Source organism: Phoxinus phoxinus (assembly GCF_949152265.1).
Source record: "Phoxinus phoxinus genome assembly, chromosome: 8".
NCBI classification, from domain to species: Eukaryota; Metazoa; Chordata; class Actinopteri; order Cypriniformes; family Leuciscidae; genus Phoxinus; species Phoxinus phoxinus.
Window position 1 is genome coordinate 14403679 of NC_136883.1, and position 19455 is coordinate 14423133.

A 19455-nucleotide genomic window follows, 5' to 3' on the forward strand; every position below is an offset into this window, starting at 1 on the left:
AGCTGCAAGCAGCGATGGAGGGCCCAAGCCGGTGGAACTAAAGGCACCAGGGTGGCGGTGCCACCGGCTTGGGCCCGCAATCGCTGCTTGCAGCTTTAATTGATTCTGCTATTTTCCTGTTAATCACTATCAAGCTGCTTTGACACAATCTGTATTGTATAAAGTGATACACACATAAAGGTGACTTGACTTGCCAGTGCCGTACCATCTCCCATTTGCCTGAGAGAATTCATGCTGTAGAGCAGTGGTTTTCAAACTGTGGGTCGCGACCCACTTGTGGGTCACACAGTGAGAAAAGGTGGGTCGCACAAAGGCACTTAAGCTGCAGCTAAATTTACGTTACGATGAGTGAAACAAAACCAGTCCGATTAATGATCTAACGACTCTTAAGTGACGATTAAGGAATCATTTAAAACACACACGCACACATACATAAGAATCAGAAGTCTGAATCAACTAAATGAATCAGTGAATAAATCGTCTGATTCATTTGAGTTCTCACGACAACTGTCACGTGTCTACATCAGTACAAATACAGGATTCAATGACCACGCACTCCGCGTAGCGTATGTAAAAAAAAAAAATGGAAAAGATTTTAAGACTAAAGGCATCACAGACCTGTGAGAAGTTGTCAGAAACAACAAAATCTAAAAAGGAGCCACGCAGAAAATATGACCAGTCCTACCTTGATCTTGGTTTTATTGCCTGCGGAGGTCCAGATGGTGAGGAAGTACCTCAATGTCTTTTATGCTTAGACAGGTTGGCCAGTGCTAGCATGAAACCCTCAAAACTTAAACGGCACCTCACAACAAAACACTCTGCCTACGCCAACAAGGGACGATCGTATTTTCTCCTAAAAAAAGAAGAATATCTTCGTCAGCAAAATCTGATTAAAGGTACAGCCAGCATCCCTGAAAAAGCAATGCGAGCCTCATTTTTAGCTGCATATAGAATCGCAAAATCCAAAAGGCCACACACCATAGGAGAGGAGCTTCTGCTGCCAGCCTGCATAGACATCGTTGAGGAAATGCTGGGTAAAGAAGCTGCAAGAAAGATCGCTAAAGTTGAGGAAATGTCCTCTGATTTACGCGAACAGACAAGTGACAAAATCCGGAGTAGTGTTGCATTTGCTCTTCAACTGGATGAAAGCACAGATGTCGCAAAATGTGCACAGTTACTAGCTTATGTCAGGTACGTTGACAACACTAACATCGTTGAGGACTTTTTATTTTGTGAAGAACTGAAAGAACGAACGACAGGGGCAGATATTTTTGACTGCTTAAATGGATTCATAACGTCCGAGGGCTTCCAGTGGGAAAACTGTGTGGGCGTCTGCACGGACGGCGCGGCTGCAATGACAGGCAAGAAAAGTGGTCTTGTTGCTCGAGTAAGGGAGCTGGCCCCATTAGCTACTTTTACCCACTGTTTTTTACATCGAGAAGCCCTTGCCAGTAAGAAGATGCACCCAGAATTAAACGATGTGTTGCAGACTGCCATCAAAATTGTAAATGCTATCAAGGCCGGGGCACTCTCCTCACGACTTTTTACATCGCTATGCACTGAAATGGGCTCCGAACATCAGCACCTCCTGCTTCATGCCGAGGTCAGGTGGCTATCACGGGGTAAGGTGTTAACTCGTCTGCTTGAGCTGCGAGAAGAGGTCTCGCAGTTTTTAGCAAATGTTAATTCTCCTCTTGCTGTACATCTGTCAGATGAAGAATGGTGCGCGAAGCTTGCCTATCTGTCGGACATATTCACTCATATAAATGTACTGAATGAAAGCATGCAAGGTCCATCATCATCCATCCTGACCTATATGGACAAGATCACAGCTTTCACCAGCAAGCTGAAATTGTGGAGATCCCGAGTGGAAAAAGGAGTGTGGGACATGTTTCCATCACTGTGCGGAGTGTGCGCTAATGACGGTGAACTCATTCGAGACACTGTACATTCTCACCTCGGCGCACTCATTCAGAAATTCCACGAGTATTTTCCTGATATTAGAGGTAAGATATTTTGGTTCTATATTATTATTATTATTTTATACGTTAAACACTCAGTGTTATCAGTTGACTTCATAATAATTACTGTAGTAATAGTAATTATATTCAAATAGTAATTTTATCTTTTTCTATCAAATCAATCATCTGTAGATATGACAGAATGGGACTGGATACGGGATCCTTTTTGTAGTGAGGCAAGAGAGCACTGTGTCTTAACAGGAAGATCAGAGGAGGAGCTGATAGATGTGGCTTCAGACAGGAGCCTTCAACTGCTTTTCAGAGAGTCAAAGAGTCTTGGACAGTTCTGGGTGTTTGTTGCCAAGGAATACCCCACATTAGGAGCTGCTGCACTCAAAGTTTTGGTACCCTTTTCTACCACTTACCTATGTGAGAGTGGATTTTCTGCTCTGACTGCAATGAAAACAAAATACAGATCACGGCTACAACCATCACAAGACATGCGTGTCAGTCTGTCGAAAATAATTCCTAGATTCGATGTGTTGTGTTCAAAGAAGCAGGCACACCCTTCACACTAATACATTTCACTTGCTTACTCTTAAGCTTGAAGTAGTTATTAAACACAATATTTCCGTTCTTGAGATTTGTACATGTTGTACATGTTTTTGTTAATCAGTAGTACTCAGCTATTCCTCTCATAACCTTAACATAACCATTAGGCTGCTGTTTTGACATCTGAATGGTTATAACTTTCTGTATTTCTTTCAAGCATTTTGGTATTGCAATCAAATATATATTTAATTCATGTAAAAATAAATTAAATTAATAGGAAAATAAAAACTGTTCTACTCTACTACTAAATGAAGATGCGTTTTTTTTTCCATATTTCCATTGAAACATTTTATGGTGGGTCTTGAGATTGATTATACTTGTCTAGGTGGGTCCTAGAATAAAAAAGTTTGGGAACCCCTGCTGTAGAGAACATGGAGCAGTTTGACCAATTTTTCCATTGTAAAAAAACAAAGCAAAAACAAGGTGTCTTTTCATTTGTCATTGTTACTTTCCAAATAGGAAATTAAATGGTCAAAGCATACACAAACTGTGTGGACACACCTTTTGGCAAAGTGTGATTTCATAATATCACTTCTGTCTGTATTTTTTTCTCCATAGTGGCAAGAAATGGAGGAGTACCTGGGTGTCCAAGGAAGCTATGCAGTAGTTACTGTAGCACTACTGTTTGTTTAAATTCATACTCAAATATGGCAAAAGAAATACACAAATTACAGTGCTTAGCATAAGTGACCATTATTATTTAGCATGCTAAAGAGGAATAAAAACACATCTTTTGGAAATTGATCTTAACCCTCAGGGGTCTGAGGGGTTTTTGGGGCCCTTGAGAGGTTTTGACATGCCCTGACATTTGTGCTTATTTCAGCTACTTACAACATACCTTTGGCCAACACATAATTATGCTGTATTGCAACACAAACTCTGCTACAATAATATGTGAGCAAAATGGAAGTTACATGTTTGCATTTTATAGAAAAAAAATATTATGCGTGGTTAGTAAGTTTTGGGAAAAAATTTGTCACTGCAATGAGCTCATATAACTCATACTGAATAGTTTGGCACAAGACTTTTGAGATACCATTCTTGTAGGCTAGAATGTTTACTACAAAATGATGTGAAAATCATTCTGATCACTCTTTCACAAAACAACAATATAATGATTTAAACTTTGCAAGTCAGTTTTTGTGCCAGTACTGCTTTATGCGTAGGGGTGTTGATGGCCATGAATATGAATGAGGGGAGACAATAGACACTCCCCCATCCATGGCTAATGCCCCATCACGGTGCTGTGAGGTAGAGAGGAGAATCTGAGAATGAGAGGAGATTCAAAGGTTTTGTTTTTTAATCTGTTTTTATTGTAATTCCTCTATGTGGAGGAACTAAATGTTGTGCCTCACAAGACCACAGTGCTACCGTACATATATAAACATATAGTACCAGTCAAACGTTTGGATACATTACCATTTTTAATATTTTTAATATTTTTGGAAGATGGCAGCATTTATTTGATTGATCAAAAATACAGAAACAACAGTAATATTGTGAAATATTATTACAATTTAAAATAATTATTTTATATTTTAATATACTTTAAAATATAATTTATTTCTTTGATCAAAGCTGAATTTTCAGCATCCTTACTCCAGTCTTCAGTGTCACATGATCCTTCAGAAATCATTCTAATATCATGATTTGATAATCAGGTATTATCAATGTTGGAAACCGTTGTGCTGCTTAATATTTTTTTATAACCTGTGATATTTTTTTCAGGATTCACTGATTAAAAAGAAAAGCATTTATTCAAAATAGAAATCTTTCCTAACAATATAACTTAACACATCCTTTAAAAAAAAGAAAGAAAGGTAGTGTATACTGTTACAAACAGACTCATGGGCGAATGTGAGTAAACAGAGGTCACTTGCGGTCCAGTTTCCCGGGCAGGAATCACGCAGTCTGTGCAACCATGTCAACATCAGTCTCGGTTTTCCATGACAGGGTGGACTTGGACCTGTTGCTTGTTTGCCATGGCTCTCTTCGGGACCGGTGCTTGGACATGTTCATTGTCACATCTGTTGATAACACAATCAAAGAAACTGTATTATTATCGTTATCAATCACTATGGCCATGGATTAAGAAAAAGACAACCGATTTTGTAATTTCACACAAGAATAGGTAGGCCCTACTTGTATATTATGACGAGTATATTATGTATATTGTAAACACAATTACATTTCATCAGTAAAATATTATGTCTGTGCACTTACCATCATTCTCGATTGAGAACTGAACGACACCTGCGTGTCCCTCTGCTGTGCTGCAGAAGGAGAGCGTGATGCAAACACATTCCTAAAAAAATAAAAACAACTGTGTTAGCATACATTATCCAAAGATGGGCGATTAATGGGTATGGACGCACAATGCATGTAGTCTATATATCTGTTGATGGGCCATAGGACGGAGAAATATCTATTTATGGGCCATAGATGCGTCACCGCGAGTATCTGTTGATGGCCATTATCTGCGCACGCATTCAGAACATTTCAAACATTTACACCTGCATTCACAATCATCTGTGGCAATATTTTAGCGTGTCATAGGCTAACCAAAACCGAACATTTATATATAAAAATATAATGTCTAGTATTTACACAGTATCACATTTTACCGTATGCTGAAATATATTTGCACGAAATCATATTTACACCTAAGCAGATATTCGCAAAAGTCAGTATTTTTAGCATGATAATCAGTGTCATAAGCTAATCAAAACGGATTGAAATATAATACAAATATGTTTAGAGAGTAATATCACATTGAAACACGACCATATACGAATGTTAGGGATATTGTAAGGCAATCTTTCCTGTAAGATGTCAAAAGCTAACCAAAACTAAGCAAAATATAGTCTGAAAATTCACATGAGTTCTATATAATCAGAAAAAGAATTATATAAACACTAAACAACTTACTCGAACTTGTATCCTCTGTGGGATCAATTCGCTCTTGAAAATGCAGCCGTTCTCCGTCTGAGATGCAACCGTTTCTCTGAGGAAAAGGTGAATTCTTCCTCGCTGTCCATAATCATCTGGAGGACGACTTTACCGGAGAAGCGTGCCATCCTCAAAACTTTCATCATGGCATTGATCGGAGGGCGTGTGCGATGCGTATAGATCACCTCAACTATTAGCATGTGAATAGCGCCGGGGGGCGTGGCGGCATCAGCTCATTAAAAATAATGAAGAGAGAACGAAAAACTGCGCCTCTCCTTGGTTTCAAACGGATTACATAAACTAAGAATATGTGTTTTTTTATATAAATTACTTATTTTAAAAGAAGAGAATTCTAGCTTCATAAAGACATATCTCTCGTTCCTGAGTGACAATTATTCGCTGAGTTACAGTTCATTTTCGGACGCGTTTTAGAATGGACTTCCCTGACAGAGAGAAGGCAGAACTCGCATCATGTTTATTTTTCTTTATTTGGCGAAAGACACAACACTTTGTTTTTATTGTGAGTATACACAAAAAAAATAGAAACTTAACTGGATCGAATGATGTAAAACACTTAAATGTAAGATCAAAACCAACAAAGTATTTTGAATCTCTTTTGCACTGATAAGAAAAAAAGCGAGCAGATCACGCCGGCGTGATTGCCGACCCCAGGGGGTTAATGCCGTAATTAAAATAATGAGGAAAACTCCAACCAATAAAGCTCCCTTGGCCTCTGGAATTAAAATAGCCCCACATCATCACATACTGTAACAGAGACACCGTCATCAACACCAGACATCATCACTCCGCCCACTCGTTCTCAATCCCCTGAGTACTAATCACCATCACCTGTCCTCACCACCTGCACTTCATCATCCCGCATCACCAGATCCCTTCTGAAACCACACACCTTCACTCTGCCAGTTGTCTGGTCTCGTCGTTGCACTATCGACTACCTGACTCCATCTCTGAGATCGCTATACACCTACCTGATTCCGAACGGACTACTTACCTTCATCATACTTCAACCTGGGTCTTCTTCCGTCTTCTTCTGCCAAGCCACCCGGCTTCCTCTGTCAGCCTTCAGCCATCTGGATCCTTCACCAAACTCCAAACCTGCAGCAGATAAGAGACTGGTTCACTTTCATCATCAACACACATCAGAAACTGTTTACTTCCGGTTACTCACCTGCTACCATTACCATTAAGTTTACTGTTCAATAAACTCTATTTACATTACCTGTTTGTCTCCTTCTGCTTTGTGACAGAAGACCAGACCACAAATGCAAGATCCAACAGGTGACGGCGGAGTGGAAGCTTCAGCGTCTGCTGGAGCCGCGAACATAATTCCTCAGTTTCCACCTGTCATTTCCCCAGCCATCAGTTCTTCTTCTTCAGCTTCTTCATCTGCCTCTGTATGTCCCATGGCCCGACCAGCGACCTACTCTGGCGAGGAGGGGGAGTGCAGCGGGTTTTTGCTTCAATGTGAGTTGTTTATGGAGTTGCAAGCACCACAGTTCACCTCGGATAGAGCGAAAATCGCGTTCGTTATCTCACTTCTCGCTGGACGTCCACTTCTCTGGGCCCGGGCTCTTTGGGATGCGAAAGGAACAGTCATTCAATCATTCTCCCATTTCATCACACACTTCCGGGAGGTTTTCTCTCAAGCTTCTAATGAACTGTCAATCCACGATCAACTATTCCGTCTACGGCAGGGTAAATCTTCTGTAGCTGATTATGCCCTTCAATTCCGCACACTGGCCGCCAGCAGCGGATGGAAAGAAACAGCCTTGATCACCGCCTATCGACAGGGTTTGAACCCGGATATCTGCTTACAGCTGGCGATCTACGATGATCATATCGGAGTTGAAGGTCTCATTCAGCGTTCCATTCGAGTGGCTCAACGTCGCTCGGCCTGCTTCCTGAATAACCCTGTACTGCATCCTCCTCCTCCTCGCCCAGCAACCGTGGTTAGTTCAGTCAGTCCTCCAGTACCAGAGCCTATGGAAGTGGATTCTACTCATCTGTCTTCAACTGAACGTCAGCGCCGCATCCTTAATAATTTATGTCTGTAGTCAAGTCAAGTCATCTTTATTTATATAGCGCTTTTTACAATACAGATTGTATCAAAGCAGCTTCACAGTGATAACATGAAAATAATACAAACAACAATTTTATCATCGTCCACCTTTAAGGCAGATCTATAATATTGTTGAATATTAAATGTCCCCAACTAAGCAAGCCATAAGGTAAGGCAACAGCGGCAAGGAACCAAAACTCCATCAGGTGACAGAATGGAGAAAAAAACCTTGGGAGAACCCAGGCTCAGTCGGGGGCCAGTTCTCCTCTGGCCAATGAGTGAACAGTGTATGAAGTTCAGAATGAATCAGAGTATTTGTCCAGTTCCGGTTGGTTGAAGTCGGAGTGGAGAGGAGGAGAGACTGGTTGACACTTCAGGTCAGCGGCGTCGTCGTGTCCTGGCGCTGGTCCTTCATCAGATCTGGATACGGCCTGGTTCCGGTGGACAGCAGTAAACCTCGGGATAGACAGAGAGACGCCATCCTTCTTATGATGTACCAAGTACATCAGGATTACGGGAAGTGTTCCCGGTCCCGGCTGTTCTAAACTATGCAGCCTAATTATAAGTCTATAATGTGTTATGTGTATGCTAGGCCGAAGAGATGTGTTTTTAGTCTAGATTTGAACTGACAGAGTGTGTCTGCTTCCCGGACAATGTTAGGAAGACTGTTCCAAAGTTTTGGTGCTAAGTAGGAAAAGGATCTACCGCCAGCAGTCGATTTTGATATTCTAGGTATTATTAACTGGCCGGAATTTTGAGATCGCAGTAGACGTGAAGGACTATAATGCGTTAAGAGCTCGCTCAAGTACTGCGGAGCTAAACCATTTAGTGCTTTGTAAGTGATCAGCAATATTTAAAAATTTATACGATGTTTAATAGGCAGCCAATGCAGTGTTGACAGAACGGGGCTAATATGGTCATACTTCCTGGTTCTAGTAAGAACTCGAGCTGCTGCGTTTTGAACTAGCTGTAGTTTGTTTATTAAGCGTGCAGGGCAACCACCCAGTAGAGCATTACAATAATCTAGCCTTGAGGTCATAAACGCATGAACTAATTGTTCTGCATTATTCATTGAGAGCATATGACGTAATGTACTTACGTCTTACGTCTGTATTGTGGAGCGGCGGGTCATCTTCTCATCTCCTGTCCTGTTTGCCCTCCACGACCGGCGGTGAGTTCTGTTCGCCTTCCATCACCCATTTCATCTATAAAGTACACCCCTGTAATACTCACTCATGCCAAACAATCGGTTTCAGCGAAAGCGTTGATCGATTCCAGTGAAGGCAACTTCATCTCCTTAACCACCTTACAGAAATTGCATGCTCGACGCCGGAACAACCCTCAGATTCTTCAAGTTCAAACTATCCTGGGAAAATCGCTAGGTCGCGGACAGATTCGTCACTGCAGTCCGGAAATCACTGTTCGTATTGGATGCCTGCACGAAGAGAAACTTACCTTTCTGGTACTGGAGGGCTCGACCGCTGACATCATCCTGGGACGCCCGTGGCTCGAGTATCATGAACCCACCATCTGCTGGTCCTCCGGTGAGATCTGCCAGTGGGGGGAGAACTGCTTCTCTCACTGCCTACACTCCGTCAATAAGGTTACTCCTTCTTCTGCAGAGTCTTCCAAGATCCCCATTAACTCCACTTCAGTAGAAAGTCCTCCCAATGGTGAACATCTCGAGATTCCCAGATGTCTTCAGCAAGCAACTGGCCGTTACCTACCAACATCAAGGAACTTCCACGCTTCCTCGGATTCGTCAACTTTTACCGTAGATTCATCCAGAACTTCAGTAAGATCAGTGCTCCCATTACATCCATGCTCAAGAAAGGGGCCAAGTCTCTGTCCTGGACCGCTGAAGCCACCAATGCCTTCGAGAAGCTTAAAGCGTCCTTCAGTTCCGCTCCTACCCTCCTTCATCCGAATCCAGATCTTCCGTTCCTCGTCGAGGTAGATGCCTTAACCACCGGGGTAGGAGCGGTTCTCTCCCAGCGGCAGGGGAAGCCTCTTAAACTCCATCCATGTGCCTTCTATTCCAAGAAACTGTCCCTGGCGGAGCAGAACTACGACGTCGGAAACAGAGAACTGCTGGCCATCAAGCTGGCGTTGGAAGAGTGGAGACACTGGCTGGAGGGAGCGAAATATCCATTTGAAGTCATCACGGATCACCGTAACTTAGAGTATCTTCGAGACGCTAAAAGACTCAACTCCCGTCAAGCCCGCTGGTCATTATTCTTCACCCGGTTTAACTTCAAGGTAACCTATCGACCAGGGGACAAGAACGTGAAAGCTGACTCACTCTCTCGTCAGTTCCAACCGGATTCTGTAAACTCCAATCCTGAACCTATCCTCCCTCCAGCCATGCTTGTCAGTCCCATTCAGTGGAAACTGGATGACCTCATCGCCGAAGCCACTCTCACCGAACCTGCTCCGCCGGGAGGTCCTGAGGGTCGGACTTACGTCCCGTCCCGTTTACGTCCGTCCCTCATGGACTCAGTGCACACCTCTCCGGGCTCTGGACACCCAGGCAGCCAGCTGACCCTCTCGCTCCTTCAACAACGCTACTGGTGGCCCAATATGACCCAGGATGTCTCCCGATACGTCAAGGGATGTGCAGTCTGCGCTATGGCTAAGGTCCCTCGTCGCCTCCCTGAGGGTAAACTTGTTCCTCTGCCATTACCCACCAGGCCCTGGTCCCATCTCGGAGTGGACTTCATAACTGATCTTCCATCTTCTGACTCTCACACCTGCGTTTTGGTGGTAGTAGACCGCTTCTCCAAAGGCTGCAAGTTGATCCCTCTACCTGGTCTACCCACCGCGCATGAAACAGCCGAAACCCTCTTCAGCCAGGTGTTCAGACACTTTGGCATCCCCGAAGACATCGTCTCTGACCGAGGACCTCAATTCATCTCCCGTGTTTGGAAAGCCTTCTTCAACCTGCTGGGAGTTTCTGTAAGCCTAACATCTGGATATCATCCTCAATCGAACGGACAATCTGAGAGGAAGACACAGGAGATCGGGAGATACCTGCGGTCATATTGCCACGATCATCAGGACTGCTGGAGTCGTTACCTGCCCTGGGCCAAGTATGCACAGAACTCCCTCCAACAGTCCACCACGGGTTTGACTCCATTCCAGTGCATACTCGGCTACCAACCTCCTCTGTTTCCCTGGTCAGGCGAACCATCTGACGTTCCAGCAGTTCATCATTGGTTCCAGGAGAGCGAGAGGGTCTGGGACTCAGCTCATATCCATCTCCAAAGGGCAGTTCGTAGACACAAGAGCCAGGCCGATACCAGGAGACGCACTACTCCGGTGTACCAACCAGGACAGAAGGTCTGGCTCTCCACCCGGGACATCCGTCTACGACTGCCCTGCCGTAAGCTGAGTCCCCGGTACATAGGTACATTTCATTTCTACGTTTCTCTGCTAAAGCCATACACTAACCCTCTGATCCCTATCTCTGCAGAATCTGGTGTTGATGACGTACCTCCTCCTCCTCCTGTGGACCCTGCAGACGACAATATCTATCAAGTTCAAGGCATTCTCGACTCCCGACGTCGGGGCGGCCACCTGGAGTACCTCATGGATTGGGAGGGCTGTGGTCCTGAGGAAAGGTGTTGGGTACCTCGTGATGACATCCTAGACCCATCTCTTCTTCAGGACTTCCATGCTGCTCATCCCAACCGTCCAGCACCTCGAGGTCGTGCTCGTCCCCGTCGTCGGTCTTTCCCGCCATCAGGAGCTCGGCTGTGGAGGGGGGGGTACTGTAACGGAGACACCGTCATCAACACCAGACATCATCACTCCGCCCACTCGTTCTCAATCCCCTGAGTACTAATCACCATCACCTGTCCTCACCACCTGCACTTCATCATCCCGCATCACCAGATCCCTTCTTAAACCACACACCTTCACTCTGCCAGTTGTCTGGTCTCGTCGTTGCACTATCGACTACCTGACTCCATCTCTGAGATCGCTATACACCTACCTGATTCCGAACGGACTACTTACCTTCATCATACTTCAACCTGGGTCTTCTTCCGTCTTCTTCTGCCAAGCCACCCGGCTTCCTCTGTCCGCCTTCAGCCATCTGGATCCTTCACCAAACTCCAAACCTGCAGCAGATAAGACACTGGTTCACTTTCATCATCAACACACATCAGAAACTGTTTACTTCCGGTTACTCACCTGCTACCATTACCATTAAGTTTACTGTTCAATAAACTATTTACGTTACCTGTTCGTCTCCTTCTGCTTTGTGACAATACCCTTCACCATACCTAGAGATTGGCATGGTTTTATTTCAGTTCGTAAGTAGTAAATATACTATACCATGTGTCAAAATGATTGATGGCTTCCGGTTGACCTTGACCTTTGACCTTTTCCGGTCCCGCCTCTTCCGGTGTCTATTGTTGTGGTTTGACCTATTGACCCCCACCCCTCCAATCGATCATGTGTTTTGACAGGTTGTGCGTCCGGTGTGTATAGATAAGGATTGAGCAGATGACCTATCTATCCGATCAATCAAATGTTTTGACAGGTTGACCATCCAGCCTGTATTGATAACAGTTGAGCAGTTGACCTATCTATCCGATCAATCAAGTGTTTTGACATAAGCTTTGTGCGTTGTTATGGCAGAAAGTTTGAAGCAGTTGTTATAGGCCATGTCTCAACACTCCAGACTGCATTGTGGCTTCCTGTGTAATGTGAGACGAAAAAGTCTGTCACAGGCGCTCCCCCCTCCCTATGCATGCAAGCTCTGACGTTTGAAACATGCTGTTCGCTCACTGTGACGAAACAACGTTACACAAACACACTATCCTTTAAAATATCATGTAAATGAAACTAGAGTTGAAAAACGTACAGTTCTTTATAGATGTATAAATGAAATGGTTATAAAATAATTTAACTAAGGTTGAAACATGCTATTGTCACAGGTCGGGGGGGCCAAAACCAGGCTGCACCCTCCCCTGAAACCCAGGACCACCCCGAGGAGCGTACCAGAAGGAACCAGACCGACAAAGGGATAAAAGTTGAACAAGTTTTATTAAGTAAAATCAGTCTAAAAGGAAAGTCTCAAGAGTTTCGTCTGTGTTCCCCCCACCAGGACGGGACCGGGCCCTGGACACCCAGGAAGGCGTGGAGTACTCTTCGGGCCGCACGGGCCGTGTCGCAAGATGAGGAACCGATCAACGGTCCTCCTAGGTGGGTGCGTATTCCGGTAAGTAATACTTTCCCGAGGTTCCAGTAGAACTGGATTCTGTCGAGGGGCCGGAGGGACGTAGCACTGTGCGGACGGGCTGTTGGTCCCGCACCTTCTACCAGGAAGGTAGGTATACTCCAAGCAGGTAGGAGGGGCTTACGACTGAGAGGGAGGCTTCAGTGGACCCGATGGAAAGATGCTGCTAACGTCCCCTTTTTCCTCCGTAGGCATCCCAGGAAGTCTCAGCAGAGAGATCAGTTGTCTATAGGACAAAGAGAATGATCAGAACAGGTACGTACTCTTTGTTCGTTGGTGGGGGCTTACGGCTGAGAGGGAGATTTCGGTGGACCCGATGAAAGATGCTGCTAACGTCCCCTTTTTCCTCCGCAGGCGTCACAGGGAGTCTCAGCAGAAGGATCCGTTGTCTATAGGACAAAGGGAATGATCAAGACAGGTGCGTACTCTTTATTCGTTGGTGGGGGCTTACGGCTGAGAGGGAGGCTCCGGTGGAACCGATGACAGAATGCTGCTAACGTCCCCTTTTTTCCTCCACAGGCGTCACAGGGAGTCTCAGCAGAAGGATCCGTCCTCTGTACAACAGGGTGATTCAACAACATGCACAGCTCTCCAAGTTATAACAATAAATCTTCTCACTGGGCTCCGGGTTGTTAATTTAAAGACAGTGGTAGGCTTTCGGAATGGTGAGTGTACGGCGAATTAAGGTAATGAAACTTTCAATCCACTCTATCACCCCACTTCAAGCAATCGTCGTGTAAACTCTCCACTTCAGGCACTGCATAACCACACTCGGTGAATTAAAGCCAACACTCACCCCACGATCGCCAGCTCCAATGTCGAGCTGGATCAGGTCACACCCAGTAGCGAGGCGGTCAGGGTACTCTGTCACTAGCACGGGGAATCAGCACTTCCTCACCCACACTCAGAAGAGAAAGACAGGAGTTCAATGAATCACGCAATACAAGCTCTCCCAAGCGGCGCGACACTCGTGCTTAGTTCGCTTTACAATTAATGTTCAATCTCGGTGCGGGTGCATGTATGCAAACCATATTCAGATCTTAGTACTTATCGGTCCTCCAAGGATAAAGCGCGGCTTGATCTTCACTGACTCTCTCGCAACAAAATCTCATTCCTTCTCCCACATCTCCATTCAGGGCTACTTAATCGTGACTAGATCCATTCCACAGCCGAACAGCCAACCCCACAATAATCCTCAGTTACCTTCACACATCAGCCCAGTAGCAAGGGAAAATCCACTTCTCTCGAGGAACACGTCCAAAGGAAAGCACATCCGAAGAAGACAAACATCCGAGGGGTAGAACAGCACCCGAAGAAGAACCACATCCGAGGGAAGAACGCACAGGAGGAATCCACCACACTCCGAGAGAAGAACACACAGGAAGAATCGACAACACTGCCATGGCCTCTGTACTTCCTTTTTATAGGGTTGCCCCGCCTCCATAATCCTCTCGCAGATCGCCACATCAAACCCTCCGCACCAGATGTCAATCGGTCAATTAGTGTTGTTATTGTGACAACCCGGAAGTGGGCCGGTGTTACAGCGACACCGTTCCGGGCGGAACACAATTCCAGCGGGAACTCAGTTCCGCTTCTCTTTCGTCACCTCGTGACACTATTCTTTATAAATGTATAAATGAAATGGTTATAAAATAATTTAACTAAGGTTGAAAAACATTGTTCTTTAAAAGTATAAATGAAATGGTTATAAAATAAAAAAACTACTGTTTTAGTTTTAGATAAACAAAATAATATAATATAAAAGCACAGACTGGCTCTCTCATACAGCACCGCCTGACGGTCTCTGACTCCTAGGGTTTATTCAGCGATCAGAATGAGACGTGTTGTGGGTAAAAATATTTAAAAGTTTAAAAATGTTTTAAAAGTTGTAGTAATGTTTTAAATTAAAATTCCTAACCTATAGATGTCCATACATCCTATGAAGAAGTTAAAAGTTGTAAAACACTGTTTTTCATGAATGAGCTTACACTGTCTCAAAAGTAAAGGAGCGTGCGTCTATGTTTTTTCTGTGTGTGTGTGTGTGTGTGTGTGTGTGTCAAATCAGTAAACAATCATTATCTCTGGTACACAGGGGGTTGTATTTTCAGTGTTTGTGACAGTCATTTGTTTTAAAAAACACAGATGCTGGACATTTTTGCAGTCCGTTTGACAGGTTGAGTTAAATTATAGCTAGTTAGTTAGCCTATGTCCTGTCTTTCACTTTGTGTGTGTGTGTGTGTTGCTATAATATTTCTTGGATCTTCCTATGATGAATGGTTTTTGATCGTTCGAAGTCAAGAAGAGTTATATAGGAAGTGTGTGTCACAGCACCCTCCCACCCCTCCCCATTGGGGGTTTCTGGGCACGGTGGAAATGATAAAAGAGATTTTCTAATTTTCTAATTCTAATTTATTGTATAAGTATAACAAGTTTAAATTAGATCTTTTAAAAATAAAAAGATTGTTTCAATTCAATTCAATGAACTAATAAAAACAAATATTCTACATTGATGGTCTATGGAAAAACTTGACTTGAACTTAAAGTATATATTTTTTATTTATCAGGTTGTATGTAAAGAACTTTGAAATGTATGGGTCTCACAAGTCATCTTACACATTGTGTGAAATGTTTAATAATTCCTTAGTATCTGTGAGAAAATCACCACATAGACCTATCTTTAGAGAGAGAGCAACAATGAAGACATTTTAGAATCTGTGATGCCTCAGACCGACCCCACATTGATAGGCTGCTTATAATGTCCTTCCGATCACCAGCACATCTTCAGAGAAATACGTTACTTGACAGTAATGTTAGCTTCAGGATATAGGGTATAGATGGGCAGATGAGCCTCTGAGCATCATGTAATGTTAGTCTGAACACCTTTCCAGAGCCAAAGTTTTGTTCGTACTAAATTTATTTCAAACCATAATCGTAAAAGTTTAAATATGATCTTTTAAAATGAAAAGATTGTTTAAATTAAATATTTAAAGTTTGAATACATTCGTATAATCTATTTATCTTTTAGAAGATTACTGTAATGATTTTGTTTAACAGTGACCCTAAAGTATAATTGTTATTAAACAATGTCTGTTCAAAAACTTGTTGAAAAACTTAGAGAAACTCAGGTTTTGTACCGTAACTGCGTATTCTATCCCGTACACCTAAACACGACCATCACAGAAAACTATTAAATAAATAATTTAATATAATTTTTAAGCTGTTTTGCATCCAGCAAAATTGGTTCCATAAATTAACTAATCTCTATTTTTAAATGAAATGAATAATAACAAATTTGTTACTAAAATGTATTCAAAGAATTTAAACATAGTTTTATCTATATATATATATATATATATATATATATATATATATATATATATATATATATATATATAACACTTTACATTTTCATAGAGCTGAAGAAGTAGTTTTCTTTATGCAATGATAAAAAAAATCCAAGTTACAGGCCCGATGAGCCTCTCGGGCACTATGTCACAGCATATATACAGTTAGTCTGTGTTCCAGAGTTTTATTCATAATAAATTAATTTAAAAGCATAATCTTAAAAGTTAAAATTAGATCTTTAATTTAATTAGATCAAATCTTTAAAGTATTATTAAAATCCTATCTTCTATGTATCTTCTTACAAGACTTCTGTATGATGTATCTGTATGATGTATGATATAAGGTATATTTTTTTACTAAACGTATGTTCAAAAATAAAATAAAAAATGTTTTAAAGCAAAAACTATGTGCTTTGGCGTCTTAGATTAATAAAAATATTAAATCAGCACTTTTGTCCATGCGACATGAAACATGCCGTCAAAGTTTGTCCCAATGTTTTTAAGAAATCCCAGGACTCTACATTTCTCTTATTTAGATTAAGTTGTATCATTTAGAAAATCACCACATATTTTCAGAGATGCGATGTGCCTCTGTGGCCTACGAGTAAAGTTTGTCTTGAGCGAATATTACATTTTACTCGTCTTAATTCAAAGCATGATCTTACTTTTCTACGCTAGCTATGATCTATTACACGTATAAGATGAATATATAATTTTTTACTTATCTTGTATCTCCCGAATTATCCTTAATCAGTGTGGAAACACACAGGGTGAAATATATGTCGAATTTTTAAATGTTAACGTTTGTTGATGCGACAGTTTGTCTGTTGGCCGCATGATACTATAGCAGGAAGCATGCCCTTTGGCCCCCTCGATTTTGTAGGCTTTTTGTTAAAGACCCTAAAGATAGTCCTTAAAGGTACGCTGTGTAGGAATTTCCCCCATCTAGCAGTGAAATTGTATTTTGCATTCAAACGAATAGTGCTCTCTAACACCTCGCTTTTCCAATGCGTGTTGCAACTACGGTAGCCGTTATGTGCCGAGAAGCTATAACAACATGTCTTCCAATAGCACTTCATCGAGTTTAACTAGACATGCTATGCTGCCTATATAATGAATTACACAACCAAGCAATGAAAAAAGCTCGTAATTTAGACCGTAACATTGACTTACCTGTCGAGAAGAAATAGCAGCATCGCTTCATTATCTCTTTCCACCTGGGAAAAGCTATCGCGATATCTACCATCGTTTTGAATTCACCGGTCACGTTTCCTTTCAAATATATATAGATTTTTTTTTTTGCTTTTTGGCTATAAGGATACCTTCTCCTGTGGCTCGGCATACTGTAAGTATGATCCTGTATTATGAAGTACCGTGCAGTGTAGCCCTTCAAATTTGCCTCTCACTGATCTCCTCGTATGCATCAGCTGGTTTCAGTCAGCCGGCTCTGAACGAAAACGTGTTTTGGAAACGCGTTTAGGTAGGCTAGTGCTTTTTGCCCCTCTCTGCTATTATATATATTTTTCAAGATGGCGGTACGACATGGAACCCTCCATGGACTTACCCGTCCCGTATAAATATAGATAAGAAATTATTTGCTAACGAGGATAAGCCAAATCATTGGCTAAAGTCATTTTACACCAATGAGGACATATTTATGAATCAAGACATTGATTTTAGCTAATAAAATATAATTTTTTTAAACGACTGTACTTTTAATTTCAAATGTGTAAATTACAAAACAGCACTTTTCAACCGCGTTAATCTACACATGAGCGGTCTTCAGAAGTCATAACTTCAGGGGTCAATGGGTCTCCTGAGAATATGTAATTTCCCTTAAAACCAAAGATTATGCTAAATGACACTACTTTCCACCGTTCCCCCCAAAATCAAATACTCTATACGATTTCTATTACACTTTTTCAAAGGATAATCAAAGGATAATAAAGCATTCCTTCATATTTGCTGTGTTCTGACACAATGTCATTAATTGGTACTTTTTCTTTTAATCTTCTTTTAAAATTTACTTTTCTTATTTCTACAAAGGTACAATTTCAATTCATGCAATTCATGCAGGTATAATGTAAAAAAATATGTCTGATGCAATGTTTTGCAAAGAAATAGTAACTGCAATACTCCAAACAGTTCAACACAATGACATCATTAAGGATGGACAATGGGTGAAACCATGGTGTGTGTAGGGTAGTTTTCCAGATTTTACCCAAAATCAAATACTCTATTACACTTTTCAAAGGATAATCTAGCTTTAAAGTTAGAATAAAAAGTTAAAACCAAACATATCTTTATACCTGTTGTGTTCCGACACAAGACCATTAACTGGTTCTTTTTGTTTTATAAATAGACTTTTCTTATTTCTACAAATACCACCCCGATAAATATGGACTTAATATGGACACAATGTTTTTAGAAAAAAAGCAGCATTTTAAAATACAACTAAACCAGATGATTTATTTTTTGACAGACCTATGGAAATGCATGTTGGTTTCTAAGTTTCAGGCATAGCACATTAACCCTAACCCACAACGCAAAACTTTCTGTTGGGGTGATCCAAGCATAGTTTTACTAAAATAAAATATTACGGAAGTCATTTTCAAACTGTAATTATACCATATTTTATTGATCAATATTATGGTTTCGTATTGATTTAAAGTGTTGTTTGTTTGTTATTAACTAACACTTCAACATCCAGCACAGAATTAAAGAGATGAATGAGCTAAGTACGTTCTCTGAATAAACAGATAATGGAATGCTCACGATCTACAATATACAGTTATGTGTAAATAGCTGTGCTTAAATCTTTAGTGATGCATAGTTCCACGCTCTTGTAAAGCCTTTGGACTAACTTTAAAACACAAATTCAAAAGTCCAAAACACCCATATAAGATTCAAAATAATTTATATAATAAATACACAAAAGTCTGCAAATGATGATTTTATTACTTCACTGTTTCACATTTTGTATGTTGGACCGTATGTGTTTTAGGTGAAGACGTTTCTTTGAGAGCCCTCAACATGCAATGTTTATTGGAATTAAGAATTTAAGTGATGCTTTGTTTAGTGCATGTTCCCCTCTATCTACGATGTGGAATCACACAAAGTATAAACACGAAAAGTAAGCGCATGCATGTTTTACACTTAAACTATTACAACAGAATCACATCTGACTATTGCGCTGAGAGATCCATATTCATTAAAGCTTGAGGCTGTTGAACAAAGTTCCCCACTCCGCTGAAACCTGCAGAT

General features: G+C 41.7%; 1 protein-coding gene across 1 annotated transcript; it reads left to right on the forward strand.

Annotated features, from left to right (window-relative positions):
* Window positions 1-775: 775 nt before the first annotated feature.
* Window positions 776-3206, forward strand: LOC307002376 (zinc finger MYM-type protein 6-like; the record flags this gene model as incomplete). Its single annotated transcript, XM_079619957.1, has 4 exons — window positions 776-1622; window positions 1713-2006; window positions 2223-2365; window positions 3132-3206. The coding sequence occupies 4 exons, from the start codon at window positions 776-778 to the stop codon at window positions 3204-3206; spliced, it is 1359 nt and encodes a 452-aa protein (XP_079476083.1).
* Window positions 3207-19455: the final 16249 nt, after the last annotated feature.